Source organism: Pecten maximus, chromosome 1 (genome assembly GCF_902652985.1).
Source record: "Pecten maximus chromosome 1, xPecMax1.1, whole genome shotgun sequence".
Taxonomy (NCBI): domain Eukaryota; kingdom Metazoa; phylum Mollusca; class Bivalvia; order Pectinida; family Pectinidae; genus Pecten; species Pecten maximus.
In genome coordinates this window covers 49,497,885-49,525,763 of record NC_047015.1, presented here as the reverse complement: position 1 = coordinate 49,525,763, position 27,879 = coordinate 49,497,885, and the positions used below count along the sequence as shown (strand labels likewise).

The following is a 27,879-nucleotide window of genomic DNA, read 5'->3' as shown; positions in this document are numbered from 1 at the left end:
ATCATCACCGTCAATGGTGTACCACGAAAATATATATGAGAAATTTACTTTATAAAGAGGTTGAATAAGAAGATACTGGATTATGTCCAACTCACCTGATGGAGATACCTGGTAATTTGTGGTCAGAAGAAAATCCCGTTGTACGGAAGTTAGCATCAGGGGAAGTAACTCTACCCAAAATTCCAAAGAAAATCTACATCAGGTTAAGCATATTTTATAAAAGTGTATGTTGAAACTGTTTTTCCAGTGATATGTCTATGCTATGCAAATTTTCCAAGTGTTCCATCTGGCCACTCAAATTTTCGATCGCCTCGCGGACACACTTTCAAAATCATTAATCAAGTGTGAGTTTTGAAAAAGAGGCCGTTCCGTCAAAAGGTGACGCCGATAGATATGATTTTATGGCATGGATTTGATAACTAGATCTATATGATATCAGTTCATAATCAATACTTGAACAAAACATATCTTTGTATAACCGCGATTTGGCGCAGTGTTGACATTGTCACAGTGATGAAATTGTTTACTTTAGTCAGGCTGTTCCATCTAATGTGATTACATATGCTGATTAACTACAACCAATAACTACCTTGCTTTTAAATGGTGACGCATGCGTAAATGAAGTCATGTTACCGTGGTTGAACCAAATTATTGTCGGTGTTTGAACCATAGTCGATCAGAAATGCGCACGGTAACTTCTTGATTCTATACACACGGATTTTCATTACAATTAACATTGATAAGCATGACATGATTACGTCTATGTTATTCTAAATCACATATGTTACTAAAGTGAGTTTGATCCTACCCTAATTTGTCTACATATAGTCACTATAGTTTCTGATCGAACTAGCCATGTGATTTCTTCCGCAGTGGAAACACGCGATATAAAATTATGTAAAATATAACATATCGACAGGATTGGTGAAATAGACAAGAAAAATAAATAAAAACTTATAAATGTTGACCGTTATTGCTAATGAGATGATTTTTTATATAGTCATTAAAAAAGAGAAAATTTTAACACGATGTCCATTTAACAGGTATCTTGATATGATTCATGTTATGACGTATGACATGCAAGACCCCACCTCTGATAAGACGAGTTTCCACAGTCCGCTGTACGGACGTCAGTCGGATACCGGAAATGACATATACCGTAATCAGGTAATTATATATGATACGATTTTTCTCAATTCCCATTGGCTTAAACATGATCACATGGAAGTTGATGTTTCGATGTATTAACCCGACATGTTATTATTTAAAAAAAAACCACCAAGTTCTATTGAGTTTATGACGTCATAATTAATGTGACGTCACAATGTCCAAATTTTTTTAAGATAATGCAATTCCATCCTCTTACAGATCAGTTTGATATCTAATCTAGAAATTGAGTAACTTTCATTCGGTAATACTGTATGACTACGTAATATCTATATTTATTTGTAGATTTCTACTTTTCACAGTAATGTATAATGTTCCAGTGTACATTACATTGTATGTCTAAGTATGGCCCCCCCCCCCCCCTCCCCGGTGACGTGAAATCCTTTCTCATAGTAAAATATAAATATAACATATACATGATATAGTGTATATATACATAAAGTATACATGATATTCTAATTTCTAATATCCACGATATATTTTGATATTTGATATCTATGATAATTTCAATATCAAATACTCATGATTTTTTTTTTATTTAATAGTCATGATTTTTTTTATATTTTATGTTCATGATTAATTTTTTTATTTAATATTGATGATTAATTTTGATATTGAATATTCATGATATATTTCGATATAGAAGATATACGATATATTTTGATATGTAATATTCATGATATATTTCGATATTTAATACAAATAACCTGTCTCTAAGGATTAAAAAAGATAAACAATAAATACTACAGCATAATAATATGATTGTTGAATAATTCTTTGAGCTGTGTGGTCACAATACCTAAGTGTACACCTTTTTGTTTAAATATAACTTTGAATTACCTTAAGTATTTATATTCAGCCAAGACTTGCATCCATTAAATCAGCATATTCTAATATGTATTATTTTATTATTTTGAATAATTTTGTTGTAGGAATACGCTATGAAGCACTGGATAAAACAAGGTGCCATACCTAGCAAGCTTGTAATGGGTCTGGCTACCTATGGACGGACTTTCACCCTGGTAGATCCGAGTAATTACGCAGTTGGGGCTTCTGCTTCTAGCCCAGGCATGCCAGGGCAATACACAGAGAAAATAGGACTTCTCGGCTTTTACGAGGTTCGAATATTTTGTCAAAATTTGATTTTGCTTTTACAGTTTTTCCACATTCTATTTTTTGAAACCAAACATTTCAAGCTTCACTAAGTGTTAGATATATGATGTCATATTGTTGGGCCAACTAACAGTTGCACTAAGTGTTAGATATATGATGTCATATTGTTGGGCCAACTAACAGTTGCACTAAGTGTTAGATATATGATGTCATATTGTTGGGCCAACTAACAGTTGCACTAAGTGTTAGATATAGGATGTCATATTGTTGGGCCAACTAACAGTTGCACTAAGTGTTAGATATATGATGTCATATTGTTGGGCCAACTAACAGTTGCACTAAGTGTTAGATATATGATGTCATATTGTTGGGCCAACTAACAGTTGCACTAAGTGTTAGATATAGGATGTCATATTGTTGGACCAACTAACAGTTGCACTAAGTGTTAAATATATGATGTCATATTGTTGGGCCAACTAACAGTTGCACTAAGTGTTAGATATAGGATGTCATATTTGTGGGCCAACTAACAGTTGCAATAAGTGTTAGCTATATGATGTCATATTGTTGGGCCAACTAACAGTTGCACTAAGTGTTAGATATAGGATGTCATATTGTTGGGCCAACTGAACAGTTGCACTAAGTGTTAGCTATAGGATGTCATATTTTTGGGCCAACTAACAGTTGCACTAAGTGTTAGATATAGGATGTCATATTGTTGGGCCCATTAACAATTAAACACTAATTGGTAGATATAGGATAGTATATCTGGGCCCATTGACAATAATACATTAAGTAATGAATGTAGGATGTTATATTGTTGGATCCATTACCAATTAAACACTAAGACTTGATATGACGAGATTTTATTATTTTGCTCCACAACAGTTGGTTGTTACATTTAACTCAGTAAAAATGTTACATTTCTACAGATCTGTGACAACCTTTTTAGAGGCTGGAGCCATGCCACGGATAGCAATCAGATTGCTGCATTATCATGGTACGGCGACCAATGGGTTGGCTATGACGATATGGCCACTTTCACAATAAAGGTTGGTAAAAGTGAAAACAAGGGGCAAAATACCAAAAAAACTAAAATAAATGCTAGTATATTACAAACATATATAACTTCACACTATGACACACCTTCAGAACATCTGTTAGGGACCCTGGTCGAAATGTGTGCATCTTGTTTCTTTATATGTCTATAAAGCCACCATTACAAAGGTTTTGTATACTGGTCCCTCTGGTGAAATCTTGATACCACAACATTGACACCCAGGGTCAAATATAACGTCCACAGGCCAAAACAGGACATAGGTATATTACACGACCTTGATGCACGTACTTGGTACATCATGACCTTAATAATTATACATATGACTTAAATCATTTAACATGCGTCATATATCATATGTTGCACACCAAACATACCACATTTAACATTCAGAATTTAATATAGCACAGTTCGACATGCGATATGTAACTTTCAAAATTTGAAAGTTGTACCAGCTCGACATTCAACTTTCATAATATGAATACCTTTTTGTTTGCCTGCTCGACATACGGCATGCAACATTCAACATTCAGAATTAAAACCATGCGCAGTTCGACGTATGATATTCAACATTTAACATTCAAATATTTTGCCAGCTTCACAAACAACATTCAACATTCAGGATTTGATGTAACGACGTAATTGTGATACTGACACTTGCCCGTATTGATCGTTGAATTTTGTTTCAGGCGAACTATATCATGGATAAAGGACTTGCAGGTGCTATGTTTTGGTTAGATTACGATGATTTCCTTGACGAGTGTGGGTATGGGATCTACCCACTAATTAACTCGGTGAAAAGTGTATTTGAGACACAAACACCTGCTCCTCCTGTTTCAACAACTGCCAGACCGACAACTCGCCAACCAACCACAACCACGCCGAGACCAACAACTACCACACCGAGACCAGCTACCACGCAACGACCCACGACAACTACACAAGCACCCACGACAACCACAAAACCACCCACGACAACAACACCACCCACAACCACAACACAGTCGGGAAGTTCCGGCTGTTCAGGTACTAGTTTCAGTCTTATTGTCTTTGTTTCTATTGGGTAATTAATTAATTGATGTAGTGGCGCAGTGGAAAGTAATTAGTCTTTCACTGAGGCAAACGCGTGGTTGAATTCCCCGATTGGATGTGAAAAGTGATAGGGTTTGCATGCTCTGTCATGTGGGTTTTTTCTCGATACTCCGATTTTTCTCCACAGGAAAAATCCTCGCGTGTTAAATCCGCGCCAACAAAGAGATGAGTTTAAGTTTGAATATATCTGATTTTACAACTCAGTAATATAGTTTATAGTCTTAAGATTACCCATAGCCATTTGGTTTCGTCCGTAGTTGTACGCTGAATTGATCATGAGATTGCCCTGGCCGAGTGCGTTTTTTTTGTTTTTTGTTTTTATCGGGTCACACCGAATCAAAGCTAGATGGATGACATGGCAGCCATCTTGTAACAACATTTATCCTGCAACTGCCACCGCATTGTCGGAATACACCCACCGTATATATTTTTGCTGTATACGGCAGTGACGGAAAACAAATGTATTTTGGAATCTTAGCACGTGCGCCAATTCGACTGACCTACTTCAAAGTGAAACAACGTTTAAAAGGCGAACATAATTCTGTCATTTTTGACAACGTTTCACTTCAAAATGATTATTTTTTATGACTATTTTTTTTATTGTTGCAGGATAAATAGAATACATGGTAAGTGTCTTAAAATATAAGCTGTATTTACCCTCGCCAAAATACAGCTTATATATTAAGACACTGACCATGTATTCTCTATATATTTAAATTTCTCTTCATCAATTCCATTACTATCTTTGTAAGGTAACGATCAGGCTGTCATCTATTTACTGTTTGTGAGGTTCTATAAAAATAATAACTGTTCTATAAGTAAGGGGCCGCGGTGGCCGAGTAGTTAAGGTGTCCCGACACTTTAACACTAGCCCTCCACCTCTGGGTTGAGAGTTCGAAACCTACGTGGGGCAGTTGCCAGGTACTGACCGTAGGCCGGTGGTTTTTCTCCGGGTACTCCGGCTTTCCTCCACCTCCCAAACCTGGCACGTCCTTAAATGACCCTGGCTGTTAATAGGACGTTAAACAAAAACAAACAAACTATAAGTAAACTATTGCTTTGTACTTTAATGTATTGCTTGGTTAATTAATATAAAGTGTTTGTTTTTGGACTGTACTGGTCGTTTAGGTAGTTCAAGTTTCCAAACGGTACTGTTTCTATACCAAATTACACCATGGGATAGGAGAGTGAACTGTTTGGTAAAGTTATGTAAATAAGTTCAGGTTTCGATACGAAGTTTACTCCGGAACCACTTGATTCGACAAAAAACTATTATGACAATCCCTATTATGATTGAACTTATGACACGACTTTATATACTGATTACAGTATCTTTCATGTTCTTTTGACGCTTCGGGGAACAAAACAGGTACTTCTAGCAAAAGAGACAATAACGAGAGTAAATTATATTTTCCGAATTGTACCAGTTAATCTATATATTGTCAAATTGTTTTTGTTTTGAACTCCACCTCTCGGTTGCTAATTCGAAACCCACGTGGGGACTGTTGCCTGGTACCGGCCGTAGGTCGGTGGTTTTTTTCCGGGTATTCCGGCTCCATTACCTCCTGGCACGTCCTTGAATGACCCTGGCTGTAAATAGGACGTTGAACAAAATAAGCTAAATCAAATTTTTGATCTCCATTAATATTTATATATTGACCTTTATCTTCCGTTTCTGCGTTGCAGCCCCAACAACCTGCAATGGAAATTTTATTGCGGATCCGTGTAACCCCCATAAATATTATCAGTGTGGTGCCGGTGGGATGAAATGGCACAAGACCTGTAACGCTGGTCTATATTGGAACCCAACGGGTAAATACTGTGGTTGGACCCAGTATCGACGGAGCTTTGTGGACATTGATCATCAAGAGACACGCCTCGAGGAAAAGAAGGACCAGGTGGCACCCTATCCGATACAGGAAGAGATGCAGTCCAAAGACAACATCAGAAAAAACACGGTATTGGCAGTGAAAGAGGACCGCAATGAGGAAGAGGAAGAGGAAGACACGCTGATGAACGAATTGCGCTATCTTCTGTAAATATTTACATTCTCTTTTTATGATTTATTATGATATTTTTTTTTTTTTTTTGATTTTGGTGATAAGATCTATGATGTAAGATTATGTCACAGAGCTGAAGAAACTAAGGAGATGTTTATCTACATAGCATACCAAAATATATAAAAATCAAGGCTGATATTTCATAGTTTGTTTCAAATCAGACCAAATGTAATCATAAACAGAATTAATTATTCATGTCATATGAACAGATAAATGCACATATTTCAGTAATCAACGGATGATAAAAAACAGGATGATACTTACAATTTCAAATTTTATTTACAGAAAAAGGGTGAAATCGGAGGCTGAGAAGACAGAATCCTAATGTTAAATATCGACAATGACAACACAATTTTTATTGTTTTTGTCATCTCAAACGGCAATGAAACGAACGGAAAATAACAATGAAAACATTAGCTTTTTATGAGCTTTCTTATTTTTAACAATATAACAGAACTGTTCATAATAATCTATTCCTAATCTGTATACACTAATGCAATAAAATGCTTTTCAAAAACTGTTCAATTTCTAGTTATTCATACTACCGCTAGCTCCTTCGGATATCTACAGCCGCAAGGCCATACAATATTTAGTGTTGAAATGCATCTGATATATTTATCATAACTGATGCTATTTACAAAGTTAGCCTCACTTATATGTCTGAGCAATGGACTAACGGGACCAGCTCCAGTTACAGTTAAATATTCGTTCGTCCCAAACTGTCGAGGCTGGGCAGCACGAGTGAAATGCCCGATCGTTATCTGCGCAGGAGTAATAACACTTCTTGTCACAGGGGTCGGAAATCAAAAGTCCTGCTGGGCAGGATGTTGGTTCTATAAAAAAAATATTTTTATGAAAAATAGTAACAAAAATGCACATATAATGTTTAAAAGTATGTGATAAAATTGAATTAGTGTTCCTAAATGTTAAATTTTTAATGGACCTGTAAAAACAAAAACAGAAACAAACTTTTTTCAAGTAGAAACATCGTATGGTTAATAATAATATTGACAATGATGATAATGTATAAGTGAACGGAAAACGGAGTCCACGGCAGGTGATTCTTTGTAATATACAATTTGTATGATTTTGGTTCGAACTATTTGCAAAGCTTTATAAAGGGACATAATTGGATATAGTCTAAAATCAATATGTATAAACACACGAAGCACGAAGGTTCATTAACTATATACACTTACTGCAGTCTTTGTATCCGATTGACTGCCAGGTCCCCTGCGTTCCAGTTGTGGATGTGGGTTTACGCGTAACTCCCTCGGCCTCCGGTATGAAAACTGTTGTCCGAAATGTAGGCAGAATGTCTTTGGTTTTCTTCAACGTTGATCTGGGGGTAGTTGCCTCTTTCCTCGGTATGAAAACGGTTGTTCGGAAGGTAGGTAGGACTTCGGTATTCTTCATAGAGTCTGTAGTCGATATGACTTCAGTTTTAACGTTCAATATAATTCGGTTGTCTACACTTGGCCAGTCACATGCCATGTTTCTAAAATTCCACTCCAGTGTAGGTGGACATTTACGGGTGATGGCCATTCTGAAGTTGCATTGGTAGTACACAGATACGTCACAGGCATCCGGTATAAACTTGCCGTGGGGACACACGGACGGTGGACCTGGTAACGTGGACATGGAAGAAACAATTTAACAAAGATAAAGATGTGACATGACTATGATTATGATACACTACTTTGACCCTATTCAAATGAATAATTTACGTTTAAACAAACCCATATTTTAACTTAAAATCATTAAAACCAGGGAAAAACTTTAGACAAATGAAAATATTTACACACACGATGAAGAATTATGACACAATTACGACCATTTTGAATAATCAGTAATTATGAGGTTGCACAAACATTATTCTATATATGCAACATTAAATATTCCTATTGTTAAAAAAAACAGTATACATCATCAATTTACATTTTGATCTCATTTGGGAATATACTATTTCCTTGCGTGATATGAGGTCAAACTTTCTTTATTTTGAGGATGTAACCCAACCCTGATTTGACCTAGATTTGTATGTCTGGAGTCGTCGATGAACCAAAAGACCCATTTGAAATCACTGGTCTTATTCTCCTTGTACTTTTTACGGGTATCCCTTGTTATCGACCTTTGGCTATAGATCGTTATTAAGTCGGTATTTTCTGTTGGTCTGTAAAGATGGAAGCATCTGGATATTGACATCCGTGATTACAGCTATACCACTTAATACTAGTAAAATCAAATTTTCTGTATACAGAAATTAACATGTAATAACTATCTTTCTTTTTTTTAACAATAGGAATATTTAATGTTGTACATTGTATATATAGAATTATGTTTGTGCAACCTTATAATTACTGATTATTCAAAATGGTCGTAATTATGTCACAATTCTTCATTTCTTGATTTTAAGTTAAAATATGGGTTTGTTTAAACGTAAATTATTCATTTGAATAGGGTCAAGGTAGTATGCCCTAATATTGAAAATCATAAACTTTATTGAATTAGGGGGCACCATCCTTATTTTGACATTTCTTTCGACCTCCTTAGGGTAACCTCCTTTTTTAAGGCTCACAATTTTTATTTTCAAAGACACCAACAAATAAAAAATTTCCTCACACATGAGGGCTAACATTCGCCATACTTCATTTATTCCTATTATAAATTCGTACATGTAATAACTATCTTACCACAGGTTGCCATGTCAACCGTTTTCTGCTCCTTATCATTCAGAGGTTTTGTTGGAGCCAAGGTTGTGGTGGTCCTTTTAGGTAATGCAGTTGTGGTTGGCAGAATTGTATTGGTTTTTGTTGGAGCTCTTGTGATTTCCACTTCCGAACGCGCCGTTGTAGGTCCGTTGTATGAACCTGTGAGGACTTCCTTCAGTTTGTTCATTAAAGGATATTTACCGTCACCACATACATTTTTATAGTCATCCATGTCTACGGTCCAAACCATGGCTCCACCCAAACCTTTAGACCGAATGTACTGAGCCTGTAACGTATTTTCTTTATGATTACTAAAGTAATTAAAAGTGTAATTTTTATATCACATGTTCGTATGGCATATGTGAAATATGATAACCAAACTTTATCAATTAATATGGATTGCTGAAATAGATTGTGAAACTTAGAATCGATAGTCAGAGACAATGGTACAAGATTGTAGATAAAAACAATCGAACTGCAACGGTGAAAGTCTTACTCTTGATCTTAAATTATATTTTTCTAGACCTACATTAATTTTTTTTTAATTGGCCCTTACATCAGGAGCAGCACATGAGTTTAAATGCATACTATTGTTTCGTTTTTTGTGTTTTTTTTTTTTAAACAAATTATTATAAGAATGAATATATATCATTATTTGTGTATGTACGACAAATAAAATCGTTGTCGTGAAAAAGATAATTTAAGAAAGTAAGCTAGGTAGAAACCGGAAGTACTTTATTAGACCGGAACACGCGTACCTTTTCGGCAATACTGTCCATGTCATCGTAGCTGACCCACTGTGTGTCGGAGTAGGCGTACGGGGCCTTACTTTCAGTACTCCACTGCCGTTCCCATCCACGCACGACTAGGGAACACACCTGTAATATTGTGTTTACATCTTAATTGTTTCTATCGTACCAAGATATGACCGTCTTTGTGAATAAATTTGATAACCAAAGCTTAAAACACAGTCCATCTTACACCATTCGCACCTATGAATTACTTTAAACTCTACCCAAACGATATTCCGTTCAAGATGTACTGGTGCTACTTTCAGCATGTATTTTATCTACTTATTTATTTATTTATCTATTTATGTATTCATTTATTTATTATCTTAGATCATAAAAAAAAAACTTGAAAATATTAACATAAGCAATGTATCATCACTTCACTGAAGACAACCCTGTCTTTAATTTAAGTCAAATTCATGTTATGTCCACGTTGTAAAAGCGAGATTATTTGTTATGAAAACAAAATCATCATGTGAATAAATCTTATTGAAGTTTGAAAAAAAAGATAAATATGAATAACAAGAACATTTAAGTCTAAGTTTATACGTGTTTCCTTCATTACTCACCTCGAAGTAGGCCATGAAACCTTCAGTTTTGGTGTGAGGTTGGGCGATCCCTGGACCTATTGCCGCTGCCCACATAGAATGGTCAGAAGGGGAACGGAGTGTGAAAGATCTCCCGTAAAAACCAAGACCTAACACTAGTTTCTCCTTAGGAGCTCCTTGGCCAATCCAGTATCTCACTGCAAAGTCCTGCAAAAAAGAATAATAGAAAATAAGCGGACTGAAGTTAGCAGCGGATTCGTTATTCGTTATTAGGGATTCATTGCATTTTTGAAAACTGTTAACTGACTGTTGTGGTAAGACTAACCCTGACTATTGAGGTTTGGACTATACAGCGGACTATTGTGGTAAGACTAACTTGACTATTGAGGTTTGGACTATACAGCGGACTGTTGTTGTAAGACTAACCTGACTATTGAGGTTTGGACTATACAGCGGACTGTTGTGGTAAGACTAACCTGACTATTGAGGTTTGGACTATACAGCGGACTGTTGTGGTAAGACTAACCTGACTATTGAGGTTTGGACTGTACAGCGGACTGTTGTGGTAATACTAACCTGACTATTGAGGTTTGGACTATACAGCGGACTGTTGTGGTAAGACTAACCTGATTATTAAGGTTTGGACTATACAGCGGACTGTTGTGGTAAGACTAACCTGACTATTGAGGTTTGGACTATACAGCGGACTGTTGTGGTAAGACTAACCTGACTATTGAGGTTTGGACTGTACAGCGGACTGTTGTGGTAATACTAACCTGACTATTGAGGTTTGGACTATACAGCGGACTGTTGTGGTAAGACTAACCTGATTATTAAGGTTTGGACTATACAGCGGACTGTTGTGGTAAGACTAACCTGACTATTGAGGTTTGGACTATACAGCGGACTGTTGTTGTAAGACTAACCTGACTATTGAGGTTTGGACTATACCGTGGACTGTTGTGGTAAGACTAACCTGACTATTGAGGTTTGGACTATACAGTGGACTATGTGGTAAGACTAACCTGACTATTGAGGTTAGGACTATACAGCGGACTGTTGTGGTTAGACTGGCCTGACTATTGAGGTTTGGACTATACAGCGGACTGTTGTGGTAAGGCTAACCTGACTATTGAGGTTTGGACTATACAGTGGACTGTTGTGGTAAGACTGACCTGACTATTGAGGTTTGGACTATACAGCGGACTGTTGTGGTAAGACTAACCTGACTATTGAGGTTTGGACTATTGAGGTTTGGACTATACAGCGGACTGTTGTGGTAAGACTAACCTGACTATTGAAGTTTGGACTATACAGCCGACTTTTGTGGTTAGACTGGCCTGACTATTGAGGTTTGGACTATACAGCGGACTGTTGTGATAATACTTACCTGACTATTGAGGTTAGGACTATACAGCGGACTGTTGTGGTAATACTGACCTGACTATTGAGGTTTGGACTATACAGTGGACTGTTGTGGTAAGACTAACCTGAGTATTGAGGTTTGGACTATACAGCGGACTGTTGTGGTAAGACTAACCTGACTATTGAGGTTTGGACTATACCGTGGACTGTTGTGGTAAGACTAACCTGACTATTGAGGTTTGGACTATACCGTGGACTGTTGTGGTAAGACTAACCTGACTATTGAGGTTTGGACTATACAGTGGACTATGTGGTAAGACTAACGTGACTATTGAGGTTTAGACTATACAGCGGACTGTTGTGGTAAGACTGGCCTGACTATTGAGGTTAGGACTATACAGCGGACTGTTGTGGTAAGACTAACCTGACTATTGAGGTTAGGAATATACAGCGGACTGTTGTGGTAAGACTAACCTGACTTTTGAGGTTTGGACTATACAGCGGACTGTTGTGGTAAGATTGACCTGATTATTGAGGTTTGGACTATACAGTGGACTGTTGTGATAAGACTAACCTGACTATTGAGGTTTGGACTATACAGTGGACCGTGTGGTAAGACTAACCTGACTATTGAGGTTTGGACTATACAGCGGACTGTTGTGGTAAGACTAACCTGACTATTGAGGTTAGGAATATACAGCGGACTGTTGTGGTAAGACTAACCTGAGTATTGAGGTTTGGACTATACAGCGGACTGTTGTGGTAAGACTAACCTGACTATTGAGGTTTGGACTATACAGCGGACTGTTGTGGTAAGACTAACCGGACTATTGAGGTTTGGACTGTACAGCGGACTGTTGTGGTAAGATTGACCTGATTATTGAGGTTTGGACTATACAGTGGACTGTTGTGATAAGACTAACCTGATTATTGAGGTTTGGACTATACAGCGGACTGTTGTGGTAATACTGACCTGACTATTGAGGTTTGGACTATACAGCGGACTGTTGTGGTAAGACTAACCTGACTATTAAGGTTTGGACTATACAGCGGACTGTTGTGGTAAGGCTAACCTGACTATTGAGGTTTGGACTATACAGTGGACTGTTGTGGTAAGACTGACCTGACTATTGAGGTTTGGACTATACAGCGGACTGTTGTGGTAAGACTAACCTGACTATTGAGGTTTGGACTATTGAGGTTTGGACTATACAGCGGACTGTTGTGGTAAGACTAACCTGACTATTGAAGTTTGGACTATACAGCCGACTTTTGTGGTTAGACTGGCCTGACTATTGAGGTTTGGACTATACAGCGGACTGTTGTGATAATACTTACCTGACTATTGAGGTTAGGACTATACAGCGGACTGTTGTGGTAATACTGACCTGACTATTGAGGTTTGGACTATACAGTGGACTGTTGTGGTAAGACTAACCTGAGTATTGAGGTTTGGACTATACAGCGGACTGTTGTGGTAAGACTAACCTGACTATTGAGGTTTGGACTATACCGTGGACTGTTGTGGTAAGACTAACCTGACTATTGAGGTTTGGACTATACAGTGGACTATGTGGTAAGACTAACCTGACTATTGAGGTTAGGACTATACAGCGGACTGTTGTGGTTAGACTGGCCTGACTATTGAGGTTTGGACTATACAGCGGACTGTTGTGGTAAGGCTAACCTGACTATTGAGGTTTGGACTATACAGTGGACTGTTGTGGTAAGACTGACCTGACTATTGAGGTTTGGACTATACAGCGGACTGTTGTGGTAAGACTAACCTGACTATTGAGGTTTGGACTATTGAGGTTTGGACTATACAGCGGACTGTTGTGGTAAGACTAACCTGACTATTGAAGTTTGGACTATACAGCCGACTTTTGTGGTTAGACTGGCCTGACTATTGAGGTTTGGACTATACAGCGGACTGTTGTGATAATACTTACCTGACTATTGAGGTTAGGACTATACAGCGGACTGTTGTGGTAATACTGACCTGACTATTGAGGTTTGGACTATACAGTGGACTGTTGTGGTAAGACTAACCTGAGTATTGAGGTTTGGACTATACAGCGGACTGTTGTGGTAAGACTAACCTGACTATTGAGGTTTGGACTATACCGTGGACTGTTGTGGTAAGACTAACCTGACTATTGAGGTTTGGACTATACCGTGGACTGTTGTGGTAAGACTAACCTGACTATTGAGGTTTGGACTATACAGTGGACTATGTGGTAAGACTAACGTGACTATTGAGGTTTGGACTATACAGCGGACTGTTGTGGTAAGACTGGCCTGACTATTGAGGTTAGGACTATACAGCGGACTGTTGTGGTAAGACTAACCTGACTATTGAGGTTAGGAATATACAGCGGACTGTTGTGGTAAGACTAACCTGACTTTTGAGGTTTGGACTATACAGCGGACTGTTGTGGTAAGATTGACCTGATTATTGAGGTTTGGACTATACAGTGGACTGTTGTGATAAGACTAACCTGACTATTGAGGTTTGGACTATACAGTGGACCGTGTGGTAAGACTAACCTGACTATTGAGGTTTGGACTATACAGCGGACTGTTGTGGTAAGACTAACCTGACTATTGAGGTTAGGAATATACAGCGGACTGTTGTGGTAAGACTAACCTGACTATTGAGGTTTGGACTATACAGCGGACTGTTGTGGTAAGACTAACCTGACTATTGAGGTTTGGACTATACAGCGGACTGTTGTGGTAAGACTAACCGGACTATTGAGGTTTGGACTGTACAGCGGACTGTTGTGGTAAGATTGACCTGATTATTGAGGTTTGGACTATACAGTGGACTGTTGTGATAAGACTAACCTGATTATTGAGGTTTGGACTATACAGCGGACTGTTGTGGTAATACTGACCTGACTATTGAGGTTTGGACTATACAGCGGACTGTTGTGGTAAGACTAACCTGACTATTAAGGTTTGGACTATACAGCGGACTGTTGTGGTAAGGCTAACCTGACTATTGAGGTTTGGACTATACAGTGGACTGTTGTGGTAAGACTGACCTGACTATTGAGGTTTGGACTATACAGCGGACTGTTGTGGTAAGACTAACCTGACTATTGAGGTTTGGACTATTGAGGTTTGGACTATACAGCGGACTGTTGTGGTAAGACTAACCTGACTATTGAAGTTTGGACTATACAGCCGACTTTTGTGGTTAGACTGGCCTGACTATTGAGGTTTGGACTATACAGCGGACTGTTGTGATAATACTTACCTGACTATTGAGGTTAGGACTATACAGCGGACTGTTGTGGTAATACTGACCTGACTATTGAGGTTTGGACTATACAGTGGACTGTTGTGGTAAGACTAACCTGAGTATTGAGGTTTGGACTATACAGCGGACTGTTGTGGTAAGACTAACCTGACTATTGAGGTTTGGACTATACCGTGGACTGTTGTGGTAAGACTAACCTGACTATTGAGGTTTGGACTATACCGTGGACTGTTGTGGTAAGACTAACCTGACTATTGAGGTTTGGACTATACAGTGGACTATGTGGTAAGACTTACGTGACTATTGAGGTTTGGACTATACAGCGGACTGTTGTGGTAAGACTGGCCTGACTATTGAGGTTAGGACTATACAGCGGACTGTTGTGGTAAGACTAACCTGACTATTGAGGTTAGGAATATACAGCGGACTGTTGTGGTAAGACTAACCTGACTTTTGAGGTTTGGACTATACAGCGGACTGTTGTGGTAAGATTGACCTGATTATTGAGGTTTGGACTATACAGTGGACTGTTGTGATAAGACTAACCTGACTATTGAGGTTTGGACTATACAGTGGACCGTGTGGTAAGACTAACCTGACTATTGAGGTTTGGACTATACAGCGGACTGTTGTGGTAAGACTAACCTGACTATTGAGGTTAGGAATATACAGCGGACTGTTGTGGTAAGACTAACCTGACTATTGAGGTTTGGACTATACAGCGGACTGTTGTGGTAAGACTAACCTGACTATTGAGGTTTGGACTATACAGCGGACTGTTCTGGTAAGACTAACCGGACTATTGAGGTTTGGACTGTACAGCGGACTGTTGTGGTAAGATTGACCTGATTATTGAGGTTTGGACTATACAGTGGACTGTTGTGATAAGACTAACCTGATTATTGAGGTTTGGACTATACAGCAGACTGTTGTGGTAATACTGACCTGACTATTGAGGTTTGGACTATACAGCGGACTGTTGTGGTAAGACTAACCTGACTATTAAGGTTTGGACTATACAGCGGACTGTTGTGGTAAGACTAACCTGACTATTGAGGTTTGGACTATACAGTGGACCGTGTGGTAAGACTAACCTGACTATTGAGGTTTGGACTATACAGTGGACTGTTGTGGTAAGACTGGCCTGCCTATTGAGGTTTGGACTATACAGCGGACTGTTGTGGTAAGACTAACTTGACTATTGAGGTTTGGACTATAGAGTGGACTGTTGTGGTAAGACTAACCTGACTATTGAGTTTTGGACTATACAGCGGACTGTTGTGGTAAGATTGACCTGACTATTGAGGTTTGGACTATACAGCGGGCTGTTGTGGTAAGACTAACCTGATTATTAAGGTTTGGACTATACAGCGGGCTGTTGTGGTAAGACTAACCTGACTATTGAGGTTTGGACTATACAGTGGACTGTTGTGGTAAGACTAACCTGACTATTGAGGTTTGGACTATACAGTGGACTGTTGTGGTAAGACTAACTTGACTATTGAGGTTTGGACTATACAGTGGACCGTGTGGTAAGACTGGCCTGACTATTGAGGTTTGGACTATACAGCGGACAGTTGTGGTAAGACTAACCTGACTATTGAGGTTTGGACTATACAGCGGACTGTTGTGGTAAGACTAACCTGACTATTGAGGTTTGGACTATACAGCGGACTGTTGTGGTAAGACTGGCCTGACTATTGAGGTTAGGACTATACAGCGGACTGTTGTGGTAAGACTAACCTGACTATTGAGGTTAGGAATATACAGCGGACTGTTGTGGTAAGACTAACCTGACTTTTGAGGTTTGGACTATACAGCGGACTGTTGTGGTAATATTGACCTGATTATTGAGGTTTGGACTATACAGTGGACTGTTGTGATAAGACTAACCTGACTATTGAGGTTTGGACTATACAGTGGACCGTGTGGTAAGACTAACCTGACTATTGAGGTTTGGACTATACAGCGGACTGTTGTGGTAAGACTAACCTAACTATTGAGGTTAGGAATATACAGCGGACTGTTGTGGTAAGACTAACCTGACTATTGAGGTTTGGACTATACAGCGGACTGTTGTGGTAAGACTAGCCTGACTATTGAGGTTTGGACTATACAGCGGACTGTTGTGGTAAGACTAACCGGACTATTGAGGTTTGGACTGTACAGCGGACTGTTGTGGTAAGATTGACCTGATTATTGAGGTTTGGACTATACAGTGGACTGTTGTGATAAGACTAACCTGATTATTGAGGTTTGGACTAAAAAGCGGACTGTTGTGGTAATACTGACCTGACTATTGAGGTTTGGACTATACAGCGGACTGTTGTGGTAAGACTAACCTGACTATTAAGGTTTGGACTATACAGCGGACTGTTGTGGTAAGACTAACCTGACTATTGAGGTTTGGACTATACAGTGGACCGTGTGGTAAGACTAACCTGACTATTGAGGTTTGGACTATACAGTGGACTGTTGTGGTAAGACTGGCCTGCCTATTGAGGTTTGGACTATACAGCGGACTGTTGTGGTAAGACTAACTTGACTATTGAGGTTTGGACTATAGAGTGGACTGTTGTGGTAAGACTAACCTGACTATTGAGTTTTGGACTATACAGCGGACTGTTGTGGTAAGATTGACCTGACTATTGAGGTTTGGACTATACAGCGGGCTGTTGTGGTAAGACTAACCTGATTATTAAGGTTTGGACTATACAGCGGGCTGTTGTGGTAAGACTAACCTGACTATTGAGGTTTGGACTATACAGTGGACTGTTGTGGTAAGACTAACCTGACTATTGAGGTTTGGACTATACAGTGGACTGTTGTGGTAAGACTAACTTGACTATTGAGGTTTGGACTATACAGTGGACCGTGTGGTAAGACTGGCCTGACTATTGAGGTTTGGACTATACAGCGGACAGTTGTGGTAAGACTAACCTGACTATTGAGGTTTGGACTATACAGCGGACTGTTGTGGTAAGACTAACGTGACTATTGAGGTTTGGACTATACAGTGGACTGTTGTGGTAAGACTAACCTGACTATTGAGGTTTGGACTATACAGCGGACTGTTGTGGTAAGACTAACCTGACTATTGAGGTTTGGACTATACAGTGGACTGTTGTGGTAAGACTAACCTGACTATTGAGGTTTGGACTATACAGCGGACTGTTGTGGTAAGACTAACCTGACTATTGAGGTTTGGACTACTAGTATACAGCGGACTGTTTTGGTAAGTCTGGCCTGACTTTCGACATTTGGACTATACAGTGGAACGTGTGGTAAGACTAACCTGACTATTGAGGTTTGGACTATACAGCGGACTGTTGTGGTAAGACTAACCTGACTATTGAGGTTTGGACTATACAGCGGACTGTTGTGGTAAGACTAACCTGACTATTGAGATTTGGACTATACAGTGGACTGTTGTGGTTAGACTAACCTGACTTTTGAGGTTTGGACTATACAGCGGACTGTTGTGGTAAGACTGGCCTGACTATTGAGGTTTGGACTATACAGCGGACTGTTGTGGTAAGACTGACCTGACTATTGAGGTTTGGACTATACAGCGGACTGTTGTTGTAAGACTAACCTGACTATTGAGGTTTGGACTGTACAGCGGGCTGTTGTGGTAAGATTGACCTGACTATTGAGGTTTTGACTATACAGTGGACAGTGTGGTAAGAATGGCCTGACTATTGAGGTTTGGACTATACAGCGGACTGTTGTGGTAAGACTAACCTGACTATTGAGGTTTGGACTATACAGCGGACTGTTGTGACCGGTGACAGACTCCCAGCTCCCGTGTAGATCATAAGTCATCAGGTTGATAAAGTCGAGGTATCTACATTAGGTAAAAGTGCATGATAACAGCGGAAGTAAAGTTTAAATACAGGATAATCTTAATGCTATACTCCAGGACAGTTATGGTATATTCAACCAACTGCAACAGTCATGCTTTAGTATATTCAATATACTGGATGGTAACTCTATCGCTTGCACCTTGCATTGTATAATATTACAATGAGTACGTACCTGGCGATTTTATCTATCTCGTATCCGCTGTCAATGACGGCACGTCCTGCAGATACTGCGGCTGTGAGAAGCAGTCGTGGCAAGCCGCTAGTTGCGGCAGTTCGGTCAAATTCTTGTCGTAAGCCCTAGAACGATCGATATAGTCATTTACAACTTTTGCCATAAACCCTGTAACGATAGATTCAACAATTTACAGATCTTGGACCGTGGGTATAGTGGTTTAGAAACTCATGTTGAAAATTAAAAAAAAAAAAAAAAAAAACTTGTCGTAAACCTTAGACAAATAGGTATAGTGGTTAAGTAACTCCTGTTGAAAACCCTTGACGATCGATACTGTAATTTACAAAAAAGTTTGATCGAGAGGTACATAGGTTAAGGACCCCTTGTTGAAAACCCTGGAAGATAGATGTCGTTTTTCCAATGAGTGTCCCTTCGATATGAAATAAATGTAATGAAATACTCGATTTTGGTTATTGTAAAAAGCCACTGACAGACAATAGTCTCAAAATCACATAATACTGGGATGGAAACTCATGAAAGATCGCTGAAAAAAAAATCTTTGGAAATATTTTTATTTTTGATATAATATTGGCTTTTTATAAGACTGTCTTCTTGATGACGTCATGATATGGTAAATTAATTAATGTGTTGTCGTTTCATTATATTCTTAGGACATCTACAAAAGGTAATATAACAGGAATTCAGACGCAAAAATATACAATGGTATAATTTCAGTTGTTGTTTTTTAAACTTCTCTTACCTTAACAAGGGAGGTAAATCGAAATTTGTCTATTGATTTGCTTCCACGGCTTCCTGGGAATTCCCAATCCAGGTCCAAACCATCAAAGTTGTGATTACGAAGATACCTCTCGGCATTTCTTGCGAAGGTAAGTATACCGTCCGGTGTCGCCACCATGTCTGAAAACGCTCTGATGCTGTGTGTCCAGCCTCCGATAGCAAGCAGTACATTTAGGCGAGGCTGAACGGTCTTCAAAGCTACCACACGCCGATACAGATCTATAAAAAGTTAAAGCTAAACATTATCGCATCCATCAGATTTGCTTTTTGTTTTTTTGTTTTTTTTTTTGTCTATGGGGCTGCAACATTTTCAGGGTCTTTGTTTATTGTTCTGATAAACATTTCGGACGCTCGGACACTATCATCCTTTTTTTCCATTGAACTTCTACTCTCCAAAAAAGATATGATTATTATATGGTAGCTACGGTTTTGTCTTTGATTTTTTTAATTTTTTTTTTTTTGCAAGCTTTGTATAAAGTATAGTTTACAGATATTTCAACGACAGAAAGAATCCTTAAATTACCGGGCGCTCGATCTAAAAACAATGAATATGAAACTCACCATCGTCATTTGGTTCAAACATATGGATATCGTTGTTCTCGAGTTTGGCAAACGAGAAGATGACATGTGTACAAAGATCGGGGTCAATATCCTCAGGTAGAAAGGTCAAAGGTTGCGACCTGTGTTGTGACCAATTGGTATAGTAGCATACGCGCTTGTACTCGTGGTCGTCTACAACAGTATAATTCAGAACGAGGCAATGCATTTTGAATTCATTTTTCTTATACAACGTCTTCACTAATACTGTTAATTTTAATTTATTGTTCAAAAGGCTGTTGACAAATACAACAACGACAAAGACAGCATGTAGGTCAATTAGGCATGACAACCAGGTATAAATCGGGAATGAAATAACATCATTAATATGTACATTTTTGTAGGTCTTTCTGATGTTAACAGTTCGGGATTCTTATTCACATTGTTTTTACAAAAGAAACAAATTTCAATTTCTATATTTTACAAAATATCCTTTCTGGGATTTTACATTCTTGGCATCATCGACGAGTTCTATAGGACAGTCGTGTGAAGCAGTATGATACTAATTAATCGGCATACTGTTATTATCGTATCTATTTTGGCTTACTCAAATTTTCGCGCATTTCTGAATTTCAATAGATACACAATGTACGCTCAATGATGAATTGGCACGTCCACTATACCTGTCGTAGAAAACAATATACTGAAACTACATTTAGCGCACTGATCATAGTTCAGCACAATGCTTTCACCGCGAAAGGCGCTAAAATAAGATAACCGCTAAAATAAGATATCGCATAAATAGGATTACAGCTCAAATAATATTACCGCTAAAATAAGATAACAACTAAAATAGGATTACCGCTAAAATAAGATTACCGCTTAAATAGGATTACCGCTAAAATAAGATGACTGCTAAAATAAGATTACCACTAAAATATGATTACCACTAAAATAAGATTACCGCTAAAATAAGATTACCACTAAAATAAGATAACCACTAAAATAAGATCACCGCTAAAATATGTATGTTTACAGTATCTTTGATTTTTATTAGATTATTTTCCACTTAAAAGCGGAATACATTTTAGTTTCTTATACATTCTTTAATGTTCCTGTATTTTTGTATTCATTTTTGTATCCATTCTATTCACGACGGCCACAGAATTGAACACCTTTGGTTATACTTACCAGTTTGGATGCTGTCATTGGTGCGACTTGGAGCACTACCAGGCACATAAGGCACAAGTCCCGTATTGTCGTTCGGAAGGATATCACGAAGTTTCCGAAGTAAGGGGTTTGAACCATTGCTACATGTTCCTCTAAAGTCGTCCATGTCAATAGCCCATACCATAGCGCCTCCTAAACCACGTGACTTGACGTAGTCTGCCTGTAAGGGACATATTCCAGAGACCATTATTTTTTGTATGGGCGAAATATCGGGATTGCTTAACTTAACGTTCAATGGTAATGGTAAACGGTACAATCACGGTTCTATATAAACTACCGATTGAGGTTTTTGTTTTTGTTTTTGTTTTTTGTTTTTTTTTTGCATAATGCAAATGTCTTAATAAAATGCTTGCATACAGACGACATTTTTTCTTTAGATGTTATGAGCTAGACATAGCTCTTTTTGGGCCCTATTTCTTATATATGAAAAACCTGTATTCCTTACTTGGGATATATTTGAACAGGATTAGGTTGTAATGTACAGTGTCGGTTCAGAAGTCTTTCCGCACAACCTAATTCTGCAATAATTTCTTTTTATTTTCAACTTTTTTCAATCACTTGCCCTGATTTCATTTATCATTGAATTTTATTGAAATTTTGTTTGTTGAAAAAGAATTATCTAGATTCTAGACATTCTTCATGTGAAATGCAGAATACCTCATATTTAGGTAGAAATCAAAAGTAACAACATAACCAAATTGTCCGTGACACCGTCATCACTGTCATCATCCACTTACTTACCAAATTCATACTGTAGAATAAATTTAAATTCCTCAAATAAATGACGATGGAAAATAATGAAAATATTATCAAATGAAATTTAAATAAAAACTGTTTCAGCATCGTACTTTTGCTAAGATAAGTCTATCAAGGAAAATTCTTTGAAAAATGTTTAAATGGTAAGATTATACAGCAAAATTATAATGTCGAAAAGACTTTTGACCTGCCAGTGTACCTACTTTGATAGCAACACTCCTGACGTCATCATACCCAACCCATTCGTCATCAGAGTATGCGTAAGGTACTTGGTGCTGATTGTGCCACTTCCGAGTCCAACCATTTTGGAGATGTTGACAGACCTTTGATGAATATGAAAACAAGATAAACTTCAGGACGGTAGTAGGTACATGTAATACTAACGTTTTTAATAATTATTTAAGTATTTTTTTCTATTTTTTTTTTTTATCGAGAGGATTACATAATCACTAAAACACGCTTAGAATCAATGGATTCTCGACTTTCCTGTAGGCCTAGAAGTCGCCATGACTGTCGTCTGGCAGTGTTGACATCTGCGTGACTTAAACGCTTGAAAGGGTAGGACTAAATTACGAAACGTCAAAGGTGTTCAATAGTTCGTACGTAAGCAAATTCCAAAGCGTTACAGGTGTTCAATAGTTAGCACGTGACCATGCAATAGTCATTTTAGCCATGCAATAGTTCAAAATATAGCTTATGTGTATAGTTAAGGAAAATTAACGTTTTAACGCGATCCTTTCTCACAATCTATTGAAGTTTCAGGTATGACATTGTTTGTTTATGAGACAAAATTTGCTTCCTTTGTGTACATCTGTAATCACAACCTAGTTTCCAAGTCAGGCGAAGTCTATTTCAACACAGGATTGTCATGTTCTATGATTGCATTCATATAATATGTTTCGCAGTATGAATTCATTAGAAAATATGATAAAATGACGCCATAAAAATAAAGAGCCAAGATGACTTCTAGAATGTCATGTTAATAAGTAAATGTATGTTGATCTATGTTTTGATACACGAGGAGGAGCAGATTTAATCACGGTTCTTGTGTTTACCTCATAATAGGCCAGGAATCCTGCCTCTCCAGTGAACTTCCCCGGTCGGCCTGGTCCAATGGCTACATCGCCCATCTGCTTCCCATTGTACGTTCTGAAAGTTCGGCCATACGTAGCTATGCCAAGCATTAACTTCTCGGCAGGAGCACCATTGGACAACCAGTAAGTCACACCCCAGTCCTAGATATACAATGGATAACAGATATATAGACAAAACATGGTTAGTGTTTTAAAATATAAATTGTATTTCATCGAGGATAAAGAAAGACAAAAGAGGCGAGCTACTTTTGTCTTTCTGTCCCGAGCCAAAAATACAGCTTATATTTTAAAACTCTAAACATGTATTCATTTTATCCTGCCACAGTCATCAAAAATATGCATTTTTTAAGTGAAATGGTATCAACAATATTCCAAATATGTTCGTCTTTTAAACGTTGGTTCACATGGAAGTAGGTTAGTCGAATTAACGCACGTGCTAAGATTCCAAAATACAGCTGTTTTCCGTCACTATCAAATACAGCAAAAATGTATGTGGCGGGTGTATGCCGACAATGCGGATGTCAGTTGCAGGACAAAGCACATTTTATACTTAAATCTCATCGATATGTTATCCTTACATTGCTATTTACAGCTACCTAGATGACGTACCTGGTTGAGTTGCGCCGTTGTCCATGACTCGTCGTCCCTGGAGTAGAGTGGACTATTGTGGCCGATAGTACGGTCCCAGGACCCGTGTAAATCATACGTCATAAGGTTTATAAGATCCAATTCACTGTAATAGAAAAGGCAATATGTACCATCATATTTTTACACAATGACAAAAGCAAAATAAACAATTGTTTATTAATGACATCTAGGTGTTGATGTACTCTCTTACTGGACGAGGCATATTAATTAGTCTAAACAAGATTGCCTGTATGTTGTGAAAAAAAAAATTACAAGCGAAATTTTCATATATGGTATTGATACACTGACATTGTTGCTGCTTAAGAATTTTTAACATTTAAAGACTACTTAGTGCTTTACATCAAACTAAAGTTTCGTGTTTTCAAATTCAAATGCGTAGCCTACACTTGTTGATAAATCCACATTAAGACATCATATACTCGTACTTTGCTATTTTTGCAATCTCGTAACCACCCTGGACTACTCCCTTGCCTATAGACACCGCGGAGGTCAGCAGAAGACGTGGGAGGCTACTGTGTTTGGATTCTGCCTCGAACGCGACTCGCAAAATCTGAATCGATAAGACAAACAAAAATAGTTCAAAAGATTTGTTTTTAGGTGGTTATTATACATTGTAAATCACATTTAATGGTGTCTTTGATGCATCCACTTTTCAGACAAGCATAAATAATATTTCAAAATGGCATTTCCATTCATGGTTTATATAATAAAACAGGGTTATTTCCACAGTAAAGTACAGAGAAATCCGACCAAGCGTTCAGGAATGTTAAGCGTCTTGTGCTTAATTTATTATCATATATTTCCATTTGCTCTTGCATTGCCACTATATAATCTAACGAAACAGAACAAAAAGGTATCGGTTGATTATCCTCACATACCTCCCATTGGTGTAGAGATATGAAGAACAGTGTTCGTGTATGACGTCGTCAATAAATGGCGTCATTTTGACTGAAGTCTATTTTTGACATCACGTATAATCGTGCTACCGGATTGAAATACCCGATCGATCAATATATTTTCCAACAATTATGTAGTCTTGTTGTATAAAAGGGGAAGAAAAAATGAAAGTAATTCTATTATTTTGTGTTTATTTCTTTCCACAAACTTCTTTTTGGGGGGAAGGGGGAGCGGTTGCCTGTAGTCGTAACTCCACCAGATGAAATTTGACTTTGGAATGCGATAACACTGTTACAGGTTGGAGATGAAAACACTTAAATTTAAAATGGTAATATCAGTATTCAAGTGCCTTCTATGGAAATGATGGTCTTATCATTCTTACAAGATTGCAGACCTATAGTATTAATTATAAAAATAATGATATTATCTTAATTAATATATTTTGCAATCCTGAGAGAAATAAAGGGCAATATCTTTCCAAAAAAGGAAGTATAATGCTTACTAATAGTAAATATGCTTCCGTTACTACAATGCAAGTTAAAGAACAATAGAAGAAGGCTATGTTTAAATACAATATATTGTGTATTATTTTTAATGTTTCGCTTCGATGATTTCATTATTAGTATGCAGACCTTTGGCGATGGATGTTGAAAGTGCATGATAAAACAAGTCGCATTTTTTTCACGCAAAACATTATGAAAAGTAATGACTAAAAAAACACTACCTTGTATACACGTTAAGTATATGTATATGTTAATAGTGAAGTCGCAGATATATATAAAAAAAAGATATAACATTCCTGCATAAAACGATATTGTTAAGAGATATAATGATTAAACAAAAGATAAACAAGTGAAAAACACCTTAAATTGAAAACAGTGTATGCCGAGTAATGAATATAAAACTGTATTATATAGCTTCATTTAATTTATGCATGCTGGTTCCACAGTATCTCCCTCCAGCTGACGGAGAGTCATGGGTTATCTAAAATGAACAATCCTGATCTAAATTATTCATTCGAATGGTTAACACATGTTTTATAGTTATTTAATGCAGTTCATGTATGTGAATATATGTTTCAATAAGTGCAATCATATACTGTAAAGCGACTTCTTTTCGCGGTGACGTAATTTTGCGTTTTCATGTCTTATGACCTTTTCGCGGTGATTTAATTTCGCGATTTACAGTCATAAATGTTCTATTAAGATGAGAGACAGAGTTGTGACCATAATGAACGATATTAATTGATTTTGAAAAAAAATACATGTATATCTGAGAAAACATATCATAGAGAGAAAAAATGTCCCAAAACTCACGCGCAGTAACTGGGTGAACCTGACTTTGTCAGCAGGTGGACTACCCCGAGAGCCAGGATACTCCCAATCTAAGTCTAGTCCGTCTAAGTTCCAGCTCCGGAGAAAGGTAATCACATTTTTGGCAAAGGCTTCCATCCTGGCCTGTGAGCTGACAAGGGAGGTGAAGGGCGATGTACCATGAACCCATCCTCCCACTCCTAATAGAACCCGCAGATACGGGTTCGACTCCTTCATACTAACCACTCGTGCTAGGGTGTCTGCGCATGTCAAGAGCATTGCGTTTTCAATGTAATATTCAACAACATTTTTAATTACTCTGCAAACTAAAACTACTTCAACAATAGTCCCATGTTTTCTGTTAATTTGATTACATTCCATGTTCTCAATTCGATGATAAACAATACAAACTTAAATATTACTCCAGTAATTTAGCACAATTACAACCCGGAAGTGACGTAGAGGGTATTTTTACAACTTATATACTGACCTTCCTCTGTAAAATCGTTCAACCCTACGTTGTTTCCATCCACAGAAGCAAACGCGTAGATGATGTGTGTACACAAATGGGGGTCTATATTCTCAGGGGTAAATCGGCCTATTCCTCTGCGATGCCTAGACCAACCGGTGTAATAGCACACACGGTTGTAACCGCAGTAAACACTTTCTACTGAAGAACAATAAAAATGAATGAAAACTGATATTGTATTGTAAAAACTTATGTTTAAGGTTTGAAAAGTCATGACAAGAAATGACTAACGCGACATACACAATCCCTTCTTTTTTAAATGATTGGACGTCATATACCAAATAATATTCAGCAAAACGTAGGTAGTTTAAATAACAAAATTGTATGGATGCTTTTTTTTGTAAATCATAATATATCATTCACCTGTAAATTTACATTTTTTATTGTCTAACACAAATAAAAGTACAATTATTGACGATAAAAACGGAAATTTACAGGTGCCATTAGTAAATGATAAGATTTGATTGGACAATATATATAGCATCTCAAATTTGGTAATGCAAATGAAACATAAATATATATATATGCAATATTGATTACAAAATACTGTGTAGGAAATATAAATTATCATATATACGTATATTGCAATATGTAAATAAATAATAAGATTATTTCAATCGATAGAACACTACAATGTCTTGTAAAAATCCTAAATTAATGAAAATTAATATGTTCGTCGATGATTTATATTACTTACCGAAAAGCATCAAAAGAAGGCATAAAAATGGCCAGCGTGACGTCATCTGTCAAAATAAATTGAACCATATCCTGATACCATGGAGAGACTGTGGGAGCGTTCGTACAGGAATAGTCCGTAATCGCCTTAGGTACCAAGAGTCACTGACCATACTGACCACTTTCGTATAC

The 27,879-nt window shown here is 37.7% G+C and overlaps 2 protein-coding genes across 3 annotated transcripts in view; one reads left to right on the top strand and one right to left on the bottom strand.

Annotated features, from left to right (window-relative positions):
* The window catches only part of LOC117336815 (chitinase-3-like protein 1), an 18,288-nt gene extending 11,281 nt beyond the window's left edge, over positions 1-7,007 (top strand). For both annotated transcript variants that reach the window (XM_033897472.1, XM_033897479.1), the window contains 6 exons: positions 1,044-1,167; positions 2,100-2,285; positions 3,213-3,332; positions 4,027-4,363; positions 6,116-6,464; positions 6,775-7,007. In XM_033897472.1, coding sequence (XP_033753363.1) covers positions 1,044-1,167; positions 2,100-2,285; positions 3,213-3,332; positions 4,027-4,363; positions 6,116-6,464; positions 6,775-6,814 — 1,156 coding nt within the window. In that variant the 3' untranslated portion in view covers positions 6,815-7,007. The remainder of the gene's footprint in view (positions 1-1,043; positions 1,168-2,099; positions 2,286-3,212; positions 3,333-4,026; positions 4,364-6,115; positions 6,465-6,774) is intronic.
* On the bottom strand, positions 6,932-27,879 carry LOC117336805 (probable chitinase 10). Its single transcript, XM_033897460.1, has 17 exons — positions 27,710-27,879; positions 26,974-27,153; positions 26,487-26,743; positions 24,699-24,823; positions 24,235-24,358; positions 23,587-23,766; positions 22,735-22,854; positions 21,737-21,935; positions 20,570-20,740; positions 19,971-20,227; positions 19,211-19,335; positions 18,917-19,019; positions 10,561-10,746; positions 9,959-10,078; positions 9,183-9,486; positions 7,689-8,114; positions 6,932-7,322 (listed from the first exon to the last, which is right to left on the bottom strand). The coding sequence occupies exons 1-17, from the start codon at positions 27,753-27,755 to the stop codon at positions 7,162-7,164; spliced, it is 3,084 nt and encodes a 1,027-aa protein (XP_033753351.1). The 5' UTR covers positions 27,756-27,879; the 3' UTR covers positions 6,932-7,161.